This window comes from Callithrix jacchus, chromosome 1 (assembly GCF_049354715.1).
Source record: "Callithrix jacchus isolate 240 chromosome 1, calJac240_pri, whole genome shotgun sequence".
In the NCBI taxonomy this organism is placed as follows: Eukaryota; Metazoa; Chordata; class Mammalia; order Primates; family Cebidae; genus Callithrix; species Callithrix jacchus.
Window position 1 is genome coordinate 194,909,955 of NC_133502.1, and position 15,749 is coordinate 194,925,703.

General features: G+C 41.4%; 1 protein-coding gene and 1 pseudogene across 5 annotated transcripts in view; both read left to right on the top strand.

The window, feature by feature from the left end:
* SPECC1L (sperm antigen with calponin homology and coiled-coil domains 1 like) overlaps window positions 1-15,749 on the top strand; it is a 153,281-nt gene that overhangs the window by 97,120 nt on the left and 40,412 nt on the right. For all 5 annotated transcript variants that reach the window (XM_035267244.3, XM_009007814.5, XM_035267261.3 and 2 more), the window contains 3 exons: window positions 2,295-2,378; window positions 5,352-5,508; window positions 12,451-12,553. In XM_035267244.3, coding sequence (XP_035123135.2) covers window positions 2,295-2,378; window positions 5,352-5,508; window positions 12,451-12,553 — 344 coding nt within the window. The remainder of the gene's footprint in view (window positions 1-2,294; window positions 2,379-5,351; window positions 5,509-12,450; window positions 12,554-15,749) is intronic.
* LOC108593927 (large ribosomal subunit protein uL30 pseudogene) lies at window positions 2,759-3,655 on the top strand (annotated as a pseudogene).

Here is a 15,749-nt window from a genome sequence, read left to right on the forward strand (position 1 = left end):
CCCAAGTCCAAGTCACCATCATCTCTTACCTCCACACTGTAACTCATTGTCTTGTATAAACCATTACCCCTCTCCAATCTGCTGCAGCCAGAAAAATGCTAACGTGATAAAACCTCCATTGGCTCCCCTTTGCCAACTAAAGTCCAGATACCTTACCCTGGAGTTTGCCTGCATGACTCATGCTTGCCTGAGCTGGCCCTCTGGCCTACCTTTGAAGGCTTACCTCGCTCTGCTCTTCCCCTCCCTCTGAACATCACCACAGTGTCCTCGATTTCTTTGAGGTGATGCTAAGCACTCAGCTGGGAACATTCTTTTTCTTCTAAGCTCTCGTTTGCCTGCAGAAAGACTATTAATTATCCTTCTAGTCTCAACTTTGCTGTCATTTCCTGAGGAGGTCTTTCCTGTTCTCCCCTCAAGACCAGGTTACATTGCCGCTATGTTCCCAGAACCCCGGTACTTGTTCTTTCTTAGCATTACTCGTTCATAATGACTTTTTGAATGCTTGTTACTGCTCTAGACTCCAGGTTCCACGAGAGCAAGTTTCCTGTCTCCTTTCTTTTTTTCTCTGACCTTTGCACCAAGCCAAGTGCATGGCAAGTAGTGGACACTCAGATGATTTTTGTTTAATGAATGGATTAAAGACAAGAATAGCTCCATGTGGCAACAGAATAGAATCTGTTACTGTAAATACAGTATCTCCTGCCTGCTACACTCAGTTGTAGTAGACTAATCTTATTTCCTCAAGAGGGATAAACCGACAGTTGGACATGAACATGGAAACCAGCCTACTTACTAGAATAGTAAATGGCCCTGTGTTCTTACTGTGACAAGTGCCTCTGGGCAGATTTGATTCTCACAGTGGAACTACTTCATGACATGGCAGCAGCCTGGATTGTGGCTGTTAAAATGTAACACAAATAATTTTTAAAAGAATAACCTATTTGGGTTCTCAGTACATTTTTGAGTATTTTCAGAAAGCTAGTACAAGGCTATGACAGGGACAGTCTGTCAAATTGAGGCAGACTTGGATCCCTAGACATGCAGTAAGAAACAGACTCAACAAGTGCTTCTGGGCAGATTTGTTCTTTCTGATCAGGGTCTGGCGTGTGATTAGGCTAAGGGAAAGCCTAGTCACAAGCCAGACCCTGATCAGAAGGAACACTTCTGGTTGTCCTCGTGACTGCCTCCCTGTGTCCTGGTCTGAGGAGTCTATCTTGTCGGGCTGTAGCCTTAGGTAAGAATTGTGCAGGAAGAGAACAGGGCAACTCCTTCTGTGTTTGGTGGGTGCTGGTGGGGAAGCAGGTCCCGGGGAAGTGAACTGATACCTTAAGGATGATAAAGTTAACCAGTATTAGGAGGGAATAGAGGAGGAGCCTAGGGGGCAGCTGGTGCTAATGCTCAAGAAACTGAAGGAACTCCCAAGACAGTTTGTGGTTAGAAAACAAGAGAGGAATAGAACAAGGTGAGGCTGCAAATGGAGACAGTCGAAGGAGTACCTGATTGTGTCCTTCCCTGAAGCCTCAAAAATCTTTGATACTTTCTTGTTGCCCTCAGACTAAAGTCCACATGCCAGGTAATGAAGGTTTTCCTTAATCAGCCTCATCCTCCTTTAAAGCCCCATTCCCTGCTGCCTTGTTTGTTTTCCATATATCTCTATGTCTTAGCCATACTTGGCCTTTATTATTCTCTAACTTGAATGTCTTTCTACCTTTCTCTGATTGTTGTTGACTAACATATAGTTCCCCACCTCTTTTCAGTAAGGCCCAGCTTACTTAATGTCATTGGTTTTTTTGAAGTCTTCCCTGCTGCCTGAAATCAAAGGGAATGTCTTCTCCTCTGTTTGATAATACTTTTATCATTCTGTGACTCTATTTATCCCATCCTGACTTGTCTATGGTTGTATATATTAATATGTGTAGCTTCCACACTAACCGTAGGCACATGAAGGCAAAGCTTTTATTTAGTTGTAGCTTAGATGTAGTTGCAGTAAAGGATCTTTGATTTTGGTGGAGTTGCATCAGACAGGTAAGTGGCAGCCCAGGATTTAGAAGTATTTGTCTGTATGGGGCATCTCATTCCTAGAGGTGAAACATTGAATGGAATGTTCTACTGTGTTCTGTGTATACATTAGTTGTTTTGGATAAACAGACTATGGGAAATTGTTGAAGTTCCCTGCATTGGGAAGAAGGAAGAGCTTTAAGGTTGAAAGGAGTAAAACTCACCTTTTTTCTACCTTTATCACTTTAAAGTTCAGCATCAGATTTCTTTATTAGGATCCTTTCTACTTTGTACAGAGCATCTGCTGAGAACATCTTCAACCAGCCGGCCTGCTTCCCTCCCGAGAGTGCCTGCAATGGAAAGTGCCAAGACCCTCTCAGGTGATGACTTTCCTCTGAAAATTTTTTTTATTTTTTGTTTTTTAGAGACAGTATCTCACTGTGTTGCCCAGGCTGGTCTCAAACTCCTGGCCTCAAGCTGTCCTCTCACCTTGGCCTCCCAAAGTGCTGGGATTACAGGCGTGAGCCACCGCGCTCTCTCTAGCTGGGCTTTAAATCAATGGGAAGTCCTGTGATTAGCTAAAATTAGCATCCGAAAGCCTTTTTCTGCGTGTGTGTGTGTGTGTATGTGTGTGTGCGCGCGCGCACGCTCCAGATTCTTTCTCAGTCTGTTTCCTCTATTTTATATAAAGTTCTGAGAGATTTTCTCATCCAGTTTCCTAGCACACCACTTAAAAGAAACTACTGATTTAAGGACTATACCTCTTTTTCCGGCTGGAACCATGGAGGGTGTAGAAGAGAAGAAGAAGAAGGTTCCTGCTGTGCCGGAAACCCTTAAGAAAAAGCAAAGGAATTTCTCAGAGCTGAAGATCAAGCGCCTGAGAAAGAAGTTTGTCCAAAAGATGCTTCGAAAGGCAAGGAGGAAGCTTATCTATGAAAAAGCGAAGCATTTTCACAAGGAATATAGCAGATGTACAGAACTGAAATTTGAATGGTGAGGATGGCAAGGAAAGCTGGCAACTTCTGTGTACCTGCAGAACCCAAACTGGTGTTTGTCATCAGGATCAGAGGTATCAATGGTGTGAGCCCAAAGGTCCGAAAGGTGTTGCAGCTTCTTTGCGGTCGTCAAATCTTCAATGGAACCTTTGTGAAGCTCAACAAGGCTTCAGTTAACATGCTGAGGATCGTAGAGCCATATATTACATGGGGGTACCCAAATCTGAAGTCAGTAAATGAACTAATCTACAAACGTGGTTATGGCAAGATCAAAAAGAAGCGAATTGCTTTGACAGATAACGCTCTGATTGCTCGATCTCTTGGAAAATATGGCATCATCTGCATGGAGGATCTGATTCATGAGCTCTATACTGTTGGAAAACGTTTCAAAGAAGCAAATAACTTCCTGTGGCCCTTTAAATTATCTTCTCCACGGGGCGGAATGAAGAAAAAGACCACCCATGTTGTAGAAGGTGGAGATGCAGGCAACAGGGAGGATCAGATCAACAGGCTTATTAGAAGAATGAACTAAGGTGTCTCCCATGATTATTTTTCTAAGCTGGTCAGTTAATAAACAGTATCTGCTCTCAATTGGAAAAAAAAAAAAGGTCTATGAAGAACTGACATTGAACAAAAAAAAAAGCCATAATTATAAATTGTGCCAGAAATATATAAGCATGTCATTTGAAGATCATATAATAGAAGAAAGCATTTGTGCCTCTGGATCTTTAAGGGCATTGCTTTACTAATGCAGAGTTACATATTCTGCTTGTGGTTATCCTAAAATCATTAGGAAATTTTAGCCAGTAAAGGCAGTGGGGTGGGACAGTTTTTAGTTATCAGGGGAAAAGGATTACTGATGTGTAACACTGACTGTGTTAAATCAGCCCAGGAATGAGAGAGTTAATGGCTCCTGCAGATCCACCTTCTTCTGAGGTGAGAAAGAATCTGAGATCAGGGACTTTGTCGACTATGTCTGTTGTCACTGTGTTTAGCTCTACATTCTCAGCACCTGGCAATAGTCAGTGCCGCCTTTAGAAAGCTACTGTTCTGGAGCTGATAGCAGTGGCTGAGGTGGGTACTTCCACTCAACAGTTCTTGGAACATTTTGTAATTCTAATAAGGTGGTACAATGTCTTACTGTGCCAAACTTCAGAATAGGAGTTTTCCAAAAGATTGTTGATATTTCGCAACAGTTGAATTGATACGTTTTGGTTTTCTGTCTCATTGATTTAGTTTTTTTTTTTCAAATGTGCCCTGAGACTGGGTGTGGTGGCTCATGCCTATAATCCCAACACTTTGGGAGGCTGAGGTGGGCGGATCACCTGAGGTCAGGAGTTCAAGACCAGCCTGGCCAACATGGCAAAACCCTGTCTCTACTAAAAATACAAAAATTAGCCAGGCACAGTGGCAGGCGCCTGTAGTCCCAGCTACTCAGGAGGCTGAGGTGGGAGAATTGCTTGAACCCAGGAGGCAGAGGTTGCAGTGAGCTGAGATGCACTACTGCACTCCAGTCTGAATGACAGAGTAAGACTCCCTCACGAAAAAAAGAAAAGTGCCCTTAGCTAGGATTACATGTAGCCTTATAATGAAGTATGTCTTTCCTTTCTGTCCCTTTAACAGTGTTTTTGGCTAAATTCAGAAGGGTTGTGTTGATTTGAATTGTGTGTGTTGAGGGCACAGTAGTTACAAATCTGGTTATAATTAACCTTTGGTTTTTAGTTGTATTTGTAATTAGACAGATGTTTGTGTAGTATTCACTATGTGCTTAATAGGTACCATGAATGTTATAGGGATGGATTAGGGAAACTCCTTGTCTGTAAGGAATATGGAGCTCTATGCATATTTCAACTACTGTATCTTTTCACATTTTTTTGTTGTTGCATTTGTTTGTTTGCTTGTTTGTTGAGACAGAGTCTCGTTCTGTCGCCCAGGCTGGAGTGCACAGTGGTACAGTCTTAGCTCACTGTAACCTCCATCTCCTGGGATTAAGCAATTCTCCTGCCCCAGCCTCCTGTGTAGCTGAGATTACAGGCATGCGCCACCATGCCTGGCTAATTTTTGTATTATTAGGAGAGACACGGTTTCACCATGTTGGCCAGGGTGGTCTGGAACTCCTGACCTCAAGTGATCTGCCTGTCTCAGTCTCCCAAAGTGTTGGGGGGATTATAGGCATGAGCTGCTGTGCCTGGCCTCACAGTTTTTTTAATGGAAAAATAAGAAATACTTTCCAGTTATCAGTGTTAGTTTTCCTCCTGTATGGTAATATCTGTTCTTTTTTGGAATCTTCAGAAAAAATCTCAAGAACGCAGTCTAAAATGTTTTTGCTATAAAATGCATAATGACTATTTCTTACAGTGTCTCGACGAAGTAGTGAAGAAATGAAACGGGACATTTCTGCACAGGAGGGAGCATCGCCAGCCTCTCTGATGGCTATGGGAACCACGTCTCCACAGCTTTCCCTATCCTCTTCTCCAACGGCATCTGTGACTCCCACCACCCGAAGCCGAATAAGGTAGAAAACAGTTAATATTCTTGCATTTTGTGTGTATCTTTCCTGGCTTTTTTTTTTTTAATCACCTTTTTTTTTTAGGGAGGGAAGGAGGAAGGCAGGAAGGGAGGGAAGGAGGAAGGGAGGGAGGAAGGAAGGGATGAAGGAAGGGATGAAGGAAGGAAGGAAGGGAGGAAGGGGGGAGGGAGGGAGGAAGAGGGAGGGAAAGGAAGGGAAGGAAGGAATTCAAGCAATGAGAGAGACATTGCCGACCTGGATCTAGAGGTTTACAAGTTGATTTCTTTTTTTGAGAGAAGGAAAGAAAAAAAAATGAGTAAAGGAGAGAAAGAAAGAGGAAGAGAGAGAGGAAGGGTGAATGGAAATATTGCTTTATTCTGAAAAAAAAAAAAAAAAAAAAAAGGGTATTAATAATGGCCAATCAATGTTTCATTTAAACCTATGAGTAGGTGTGATGTGGTATTGACAAGAATGTATATTTTATGTATTTGAAGTGGAGAGCTCTATAAATATTTATTAAGTTTACTTGTTCCGGATCTGAGTTCGAGTCCTTGATATCCTTATTAATTTTCTGTCTCATTGAATCTAAGTCTCTATGTTAGGATCTGGGTGTTAGGATCATTAGCTCTTGTTGTTGCATTGATCCTTTTACCACTGTATCTTTGTTGCTTTAATATCTATTTTATCAGATACGAGAATTGCAACTCCTGCTTTTTATTTATTTATTTATTTTTGCTCTCCATTTGGTTGGTAAATCTTTCTCCATTCCTTTGTTTTGGGTCTTTGTGTATCCTTGCATGTGAAACAGGTCTGGATGTAACATGCCGTTGGCTTTTGGCTGTGTCTTTTGATTGGGGGATTTAGTCGATTTAAATTTAGGGTTACTGCCATTTGATGTTGACTGGCTGTTTTATCCATTCGTTGATGAAAATTCTTCTTTATGTTGGTGCTCTTTACTTTTCGGTATATTTTTAGTAAGGCTAATACTGGTTGTTTCTTTCTGTGTGTAATGCCTCTTTCAGAAGCTCTTGTAAAGCAGGCCTGGTGGTAATAAAATCTCTGAGTACTTGCTTGTTCATAAAAGATTTTATTTTTCCTTCAGTTGTGAAGCTTAGTTTGGCTGGATAATGAAATTCTGGGCTGAAGGTTCTGTTCTTTGAGGATGTTGAATATTGGCCCCCACTCTCTTCTGGCTTGTAGAGTTTCTGCTGAGAGATCTGCTGTAAGTCTGATAGGCTTGCCTTTGTGAGTAACCTGACCTTTCTCTCTGGCTGCCCTTAGTATTTTCTCCTTCCTTTCAACCCTGGTGAATCCAACGATTATGTGCCTTGGGGTTGCTCTTCTTGAGGAATATCTTTGTGGTGTTCTCTGTATTACCTGGGGTTGAATATTGACCTGCTTTGCTAGTTCAGGAAAATTTTCCTGAATAATATCCTGAAGGGTATTTTCCAGCTTGGATTCATTCTCTCCGTGGCATTCAGGTACACCTATCAAACGTAAATTTGGTCTTTTCACATAGTCCCACATTTCTTGGAGACTTTGCTCATTCCTTTTTATCCTTTTATATCTAATCTCGTCTTCTTGTTTTCTTTCATTAAGTTGGACTTTGACCTCTGTTATCCTTTCTTCTGCTTGAACAATTTGAGTGTTTAAACCTGTGCATACTTCTTGGAGTTCCTGTATTGTATTCTTCAGTTCCATTAATTCACTTATATTCCTCTCTGAGTTGTCTATTCTCAATAGGATTTCATCAAACCTTTTTTCAAAGTTCTTAGTTTCTTTACGTTGGGCTACAACATGTTCTTTTAACTCACAGAAGTTTCTTATTATCCATTCCCTGAAGAGTGATTCTGTCATTGGGATGCGCTCGTTCTCCATCAAGCCTTGTTCCATTGTTGATGTGGAACTGTGATCATCTTTAGAGGGAGAGGCGTTCTGATTTTGAGTATTCTCAGCCTTTTTATGCTGGTTTCTTCCCATCATTGTATATTTATCCTCTTGTCGCCTTTGAAATTACCAACTTTCAGATTAGGTCTCTTGATTGGATGTCCAAGTTGTTAGTTCCCAGGGCCAGAATGGCAGCGTTAAGACTGATGGTGCTTTTCTGCCCAGGATTCTCCTGTCTGGCTTCCTTCTTGTGTCCGTAATGGGCGACTCTGCCTTCCCGGGGCTCCAAACCTCGGTCAGAAGGGGAACCAGTCTCATTTACTCTGCGCGGAGAGCTGCCGCGCTGAGGTGCCGTCACAGCCGCTGCGCCGGTCTCAGGAGTCATGCTGGGGACCCATGTGGGTCCTCCAAACCTCGGTCAGAAGGGGAGCCCGCCCTGTTTACTCTGCTCCGAGAGCTGCCGTGCTGAGGTGCCTGCGAAGCCGCTGCGCCAGCCACAAGTGTCGCGCTGGTGACCCGTGTGGTTCCTCCACTGGGGGATCTTCTGCTCCGTGAGCGACCAGAATTTGTCTGAAAGTGTGGCGTCCTCTAGTTCTCTGCGCTTTGACTGAGAGCTGCAATCCCGGGCTGTTACTGATCGGCCATCTTGGATCGTTCCCCTCCTTTCCTGGCCTTTTGATAGTAAATGATCAAGTTGTAAAATGATGGCATTTGAGCATTGTGATTTTTTTTTTTCTGTGTGTGGTTTACTAATATTTCTTATTGGGTGAATGATATAGAAGACTGACAAAGTAAAAGTGATAGTTCCTTTCCCTAAGCAACTGTTTCTTTTTTTTTAAATCAGAGAATAGTTGAGTGCAAAAGAAAGTATTGTGAAATTTAAATACTGACGAATGGGTGGAGTGTTAAGGAAGGCGTTCCAGAAGGTTGGAATTTGAGTGGGGCCTTGAATATTGTAGACAGGGAGGGCTGGGTGACATTATTGGCAAGGTCAGAAACTTGAGGGAATATACAAAAGGAATGAATAAGTAAGGAGTCTGGAGGGGGATGCTGTAGGTTGGTGGTTCTACAGATTGAGCGGCCTGTTACAGAAGTCCAGAGGAAGGTCTACCTACCGTATCAGGGAACAGCAGAATAAAAGATTGTCTAGGTAGGGGATGGCAAAGTGATGGAACTTCTTTAAAGTCAAATTGAGTCACTTTGATGTAGTAGAAGCTATAAAGTAGTGTAAATAAATTATCATGTCTGGGCCAGTGTGGTAACAGTGGAAAAGAGGTGAAGAGAGGGTTGGACCCAGGAGGTTTTTCATAAAGAAAGATGATTTCAGATCTTTATAAAAAGAATGCAAGAATGGAAGATATCAAAGATGGCTCTCTTTGTTTACACTGGGAGTCTGGGAACCTGGTGCTACATTAATAATTGATTAAAAAGTACATGAAAATCTAAGAATGTGTATGTGTGTGTGTGTACACACACACACACACACACACACACACACACACACACACACACACGATACAGAGTTTTACTCTTGTTATCCAGGCTGGAGTGCAGTGGCGCGATCCTGGCTCACTGCAGCCTTGCCTCTCAGGTTCAAATGATTCTCCTACCTCAGGCTCCTGAGTAGCTGGGATTACAGGTGCCAGCCATCATTCCTGGCCAACTTTTTGTGTGTGTTTTTTAAGTAGACATGAGGTTTCACCATGCTGGCCAGGCTGGTCTGGAACTCCTGACCTCAGGTGATCCGCCCACCTCAGCCTCCCAAAGTGCTGGCATTACAGGTGTGAGCCACCACACCTGGCCTAAGTTTATAGTTTATTCATAGTTCTCTTATGTCTGAAGCCTCTTTGGACTAAGAGGTATTAAGAACTTAGGGGGAAAAACAGATGTCAAAAATTTAGCATACATTGTTTATAGGGATGAAGAAAACTGTTGGCAAGCATTAAGAAAAATTGAAGGAAGCAGCCAGGTGTGGTGACCCATGCCTATAATCCTAGCACTCTGGGAGGCTGAGGTGGGTGAATCACTTGAGGTCTGGAGTTTAAGACCAGCCTGGCCAACATGGTGAAACCCCATCTCTACTAAAAATACAAAAATTAGCCAGGCATAGTTTCTTGTATCTGTAGTCCCATCTACTTGGGAGGCTGAGGCACTAGAATTGCTTGAACCCGGGAGGCAGAGGTTGCAGTGAGCCAAAATCGCACCATTGCACTCCAGCCTGGGCTTCAGAACGAGACTCTGTCTCAAAAAATAAAAAGAAGGAAGGATAGGAATGAGTGGCAGAAGTTTAGCTCATATATTATAGTCTTGAGGATAAAATGAAATATTTTGCCTTTCAAACTAAAATTATCCACTTACTATAAAGCCATGCTTCTAAGGGAGCCAACCTTTTAGAATTGTGGTCCGGTAAGCAGTGCCCCAGGGGAGCAGGTAGAAAATCGAGTGAGAGGGCTAGCTCAGGCCACCCTGCCTATGCAGGGAAAAGACTGGCAGTGCTCTTCTCTGTGTCCTGGGTGATGAGCTCCCTGCATGGTGCTTGTGCAGAGGGCACTGGTTTGGGAGACAGGACACACACTCCTCCTGCCTCCTCCACTTAGGAGCTTTGATCTTCAACAAGGTGTCTCCTGGCTTCAGTTTCTCACCTCAAAATGAAGAAGTGAAAGATGATCCTCCATTCCTAGGGGTGCTTTTTTGTAGCTTCTCATTATGTCCATAGAGTTTGCTCTACTTTGATGCTTTTTAAGCTGTTTCTGTAACAAAATGGACCCCATGTGAGCCAAAGTAAACGTTTCCCATTTATTATAATACTGACTTTTATGTTGAGCCATGACAAGTTTTGTTTGTTTTTGGCGTGCTTTTTTGCATCCATTCACATAACCGTGTCATTCTCTCCCTGTGTTTAGTGATAGTATAACAAACTTCCTGGAATCCCTTAAAGCAAGCTTCTCTAACCCGCAGCCCAGGACAGCTTTGAATGCGGCCCAACACAAATTTGTAAACTTTCTTAAAACATTCTGAGAATTTCTTTTGCAGATTTTTTTTTTTTATGCTCATCAGCTATTGTTTGTGTCAGTGTATTTTACGTGTGGCCCAAGACAATTCTTCTACTTCCATTGTGGCCCAAGGAAGCCAAAAGATTGAACATCCCTACTTTATTTAAAGCAAAGCAGGAATCTTATGGGCTGGCACACAAAAATGTATGTTTCTTCAAGAAGGCAGTCTAACTGAACATAGAAAAATAGTATTTTTGCTTTTGGTTTTTAGATAAATAAAAGTTGGTACTATTTCAAGGCTCCTCAATTAGAAAAGCTTCTGTTATAAATGTACCCTCTTTGATTTCCTAGCATCCTTTGGAGGGTGAATACTAACAGAATAAATGTACTGAGGAATACTAAGCTGCTTGTAACATACGAATCTTTTTTTTTTTTTGAGACGGAGTTTCGCTCTTATTACCTAGGCTGGAGTGCAATGGCGCGATCTCGGCTCACCGCAACCTCCACCTCCTGGGTTCAGGCAATTCTCCTGCCTCAGCCTCCTGAGTAGCTGGGATTACAGGCACGCGCCACCATGCCCAGCTAATTTTTTGTGTCTTTAGTAGAGACGGGGTTTCACCATGTTGACCAGGATGGTCTTGATATCTTGACCTTGTGAGCCACCACACCTGGCCAACATACGAATCTTTAGGATATTTATTGGGCTGCTAAGTTCACAGAACATGGGACTAGAGTCTCCACTTTGCTATAATCACTGAAAATCACCAATCTTTTAAGCACAGACTACTAGTGAAGCTGCAGGTTATATTACACAGCACTTTCTTTCTCTGGGTATTTGTTAGTGTTCTGTTTCACTTCCAAAGTAGTGACCAAAAGGGAAGATATGGTGCAGAATGAGTAGGATTGTAATTCTCTCCTGCCCCTTCACCAGGGGTGATTGCAAAACCTTTTTTGATTGAATGTCCGGCCTAAGGCAGGTTATTTATTTTGACTACAAGGCAATTGGCAATGTCATAAAGTACCCTACATAGAATTTTTTTCAATGAATCATATGTATAGCCACTGAATTTTAACCCCCCAAACTTCTACAGTGTTTCTACTTACTATCTGAAGTTCCTTGAGGGGGTGGAGGTCCTGGGTTGTTCAATTGCCTAGTGCTTGCACATTGCCTGGCACAGTGGTGCTCCATAAGGAGATGTTGAATAAGTAAGTTTACAAAGAATTCAATTTTTGAGCAAGGTAAAATTCTAACTGCCTACAGTCAAAAAACTATGTACAATTAGCATTAAACACATCTAAGACGTTTCATGGAAGCTATAAATGTTGTCAGCTGTTTATTGCCATCTTTTGTCTGTCTCATCTGCTTCCCCCCATTGTATACTCCTTGAAGGCAAGAACTGTTATGCTTTAGAGTCCGACAACTTGTATAACCTTGCCCTGTATATTTATAGAAAGTAGTTTTTTAAATGATGAGATGATAAAGAGCATTAACAGTTATTTTATTTATTTATTTTGAGATAGTTTTGTTCTTGTTGCCCAGGCTGGAATGCAGTGGCACAATCTCAGCTCACTGCAACCTCCACTTCCAGGGTTCAAGCAATTCTCCTGCCTTGGCCTCCCAAGTAGCTGGGATTACAGGCGCCTGCCACCATGCCCAGCTAATTTTTGTATCTTTAGTAGAGACGGGGTTTCACAGTGTTGGCCAGGCCGATCTCGAACTCCTGACCTTAGGTGATCAGCCTGCCTTGGCCTCCCAAAGTGCTGGGATTACAGGCGTGAGCCACCATGCCTAACACATTTGATTAATTTTAAATGCGCTTTGTACTATCTTTACCACTTTCCATGTGGGTGATGATTATAGAGTCCCTCCCTTCAGTTAGCAGAGAATTCTGACAACAGTGGATCTATGGGGCCATAAACTAAAAATCAGATGTATGAAAAAATATGTCTTGCCTTTCTATTTTCCTTACTATGTGCATTTCTCCTGTTTAAAAATGCAAACTAATACTGTTCTCTTATTCTGGTGCCCAAACAAAAAATATTTCAACTTTGGGTTACTTGTTTTCAGAGAAGAAAGGAAAGACCCTCTCTCAGCATTGGCCAGAGAATATGGAGGATCAAAGAGGAATGCCTTGCTAAAGTGGTGTCAGAAGAAAACAGAAGGCTATCAGGTAATCATATGGTTCTTTTGTCCCATGTGAGTAATTGCCAAACCAAGTGCTGGAGTGTCGTAGCTTACTACCTGTCACACATTAGAAATGGTGAATCCTGGCCGAGCATAATGGATCACACCTACAATCCCAGCACATTGGGAGGCTGAGACGGGTGGATCACTTGTGCCCAGGAGTTCAAGCTTGGGCAACATGGCAAAACCCTATCTCTGCAAAAATAAAAATTATAATTAGCTGGCATGGCGCTGTGTGCCTGGAGTCTCAGCTTCTTGAGAGGCTGAGATGGGAGGATCACTTGAGCCTGGGAGGCAGAGGCTGCAGTGATGAGTCATATATAAAATTTCAGGAACACATTCTTAAAGTCCAGCTGTAATTGACTATCACTTGGAGGAAGTAAGTTTGTTACCTTTCCACAGTAGCCAATATTTCCAATATTACTCATCTATTGTAGCACTTTCTTATTTAAGTCCAGGTTAAATGCTTTTTTAAGGTAAATGTAACTTCGGAGAGTGGACCCTAATTCTCCATACAAAAAGAAAACATGTAAAATTCATCCATTCATACTGCTAAAAAATACAGTTTTGTTCCTGGTGTCCTCACGTACAGTATTAGTTACAGAGATTCTCCCCAGCTTGCAGATGGTACTCTTGATTGCATTTCATACTTTGGCACAAATGCACAGAAGTACAACACAAGAAGAGAATAGAGTTCTATGTTCCTGATCTCTTCACATCAGCCCTCATCTCACCAAAATGGCATAAAAGGTCTAGCTACAACATTTGCATACAAATTTTATGCAGAAGAGGTAATCATGTAGTAGAGTAACGGATTGATTAAGATCTGCCATTAACACCCTTTTGGATGAATTTGTACATGATTTTAAGTGATGATCCTCATTTAAGATTAAAAAGCCAAGCAAATTGCAGTGGGCATAAAGAAAAGTCATAATAATCATTGAAGATGTATTAAGACTCTCCATATTTGAGCTTCTAGCCAGTGGCAAGTGAAAAAGAGAAAATAATTAAAAAAAAAAAAAAAAAAAAGGCCTCACTCAGTGGCTCACACCTGTAATCCCAGCACTTTGGGAGGCAAAGGTTGGTGGATCACAAGGTTAGAGTTCGAGACCAGCCTGACCAACATGGTAAAACCCTGTCTGTATTAAAAATACAATAAATAGCTGGGCTTGGTGGCTTGCGCCTGTAATCCCAGCTACTCAGGAGGCTGAGGCAGGAGAATCACTTGAACCCAGAGGCAGAGGTTGCAGTGAGCCAATATTGCACCTCTGGACGACAGAGTGAGACTCTGTCCCCCGACTCAAAAAAATCTCCATGCCAACTTCCACTGGCTAAAAAAGGAGATTAATAGTGTTGGCAAAGATGTGGAGAAATGTGTAGGCTTATGCTTTGTTGAGGCGGGGGAACCTATAAAATGTAACTGCTGTGGAAAATAGTATGACAGTTCCTGAAAAAAATAAACAGAATTACCATATGATTTGGCAATTCCACTTCTGGGTATATACCCAAAAGAATTGAAAGCAGAGATTTGGAGAAATGTTTTAAGCACACCCATTTTCATGGCACTGTTACTTACAATAGCTGAAAAATGGAAGCAACCAGATGTTGATCAATAGATGAATGGATAAACAACCTGTGTTATATAATACAATGGAATACCATTCTTCCTTAAAAAGGAAGGAAATTCTTTTTTTTTACTTTCTTTTTATTTATTTAATTAAAACAATTAATTCAAAGGAAGGAAATTCTTACCCATGCTACAACACGATGCACATTGAAGACTCTGCGCTAGATGAAACAAGCCATGTATAAAAGGAGAAATACTACACAACTCTAATTATATGGAGTACCTAGAGTAGTAATATTTATAGAGACAAAAATTAGAATGTTGATTGTCAGGGGCTGGGGGAGGGAAAAAAGAAAGGGGGTGGGTACACAGTTTAGTTTTATAAAATGAAAAAAGTACTGGAGGTGGATTGTGGTGATTGTAGCACAATAGTATGAATATACTTAATGCTGTTGAACTGTATACCTAAAGATGGTTAAAATGATTTGTTATGTATATTTACCACAATAATCAAACAACTTTGCAAAAAGAGAAAGAAATGACAAGACCAGATAGAAAATCAGCAAGGGATAGAAGACTTGAATAGTACTATATACCAACTAGACCTAATTACGTATTTTATACAACACTGCACCCAAAAATAGCAGCTACACATTACTTCCTCTTCAACCTCCTGAGTAGATGGGACTGCAGGTGTAAGCCATCACACCCAGCTATTATCTAGAAAACCTTTAAGAATTTACATAAAAACTGTTGAAACTAGTAAATTCAGCAAAGTTGCAAGATGCAAGATCAGTACACAAAAATCACTTGCATTTACTTATACTAACAATAAATTAAAACAATTTCATTTATAGAAACATCAAAAAGAATAAACTATCTAGAAATAAATTTAACAAAGGAGGCACGAGTCTGATACACTGAAAAATACAAAACATTGCTGAAAGAAATTAAAGACAATCTAAATAAATGGAAAGACATACCGTGTTCATGGATTAGAAGTTTTGATACATGCTGCAACTTGGACGAACTATGAAAATTTTATGCTAAGTGAACGAAACCAAACATAAAACTTCAGCCTAAAATGGCTTCCATACTCAGGCTGGGCGTGGTGGCTCATAGCCTGTAATCCCAGCACTTTGGGAGGCCAAAGCAGTGGCTCACCTGAGGTCAGGAGGTCAAGACCAGCCTAGCCAATATGGTGAAACCCTGTCTCTACTAAAAGTACAAAAATCAGCCGGGCATGGTGGCACATGCTTGTAATCCCAGCTACTTGGGAGGCTGAGGCAGGCGCTTGAACCCTGGAAACAGAGGTTGAGGTGAGCTGAAATCACACCACCAGTCCAGCCTGGGCAACAAAAATGAAACTCGTACTGCAAAAAAAAAAAAAAAAAAAAAAAAAAAAAAAAAAAGACTTCCATACTCAAACCTGAAAAGTCTCAGGCTTTGTTGAATGGCAAGAACATCAATGCTGGCAGTTACAAGTTGGTTCTAGAACTGAAACCTCAAGCATAAATGAAATCACTTAGTTGTAAATGAAATCAATTACAATCACTTAGTTGTTTTTTTTTCTTTTTCTTAAGAACATTTTTTTATTGAGATAGGCCACACAAGA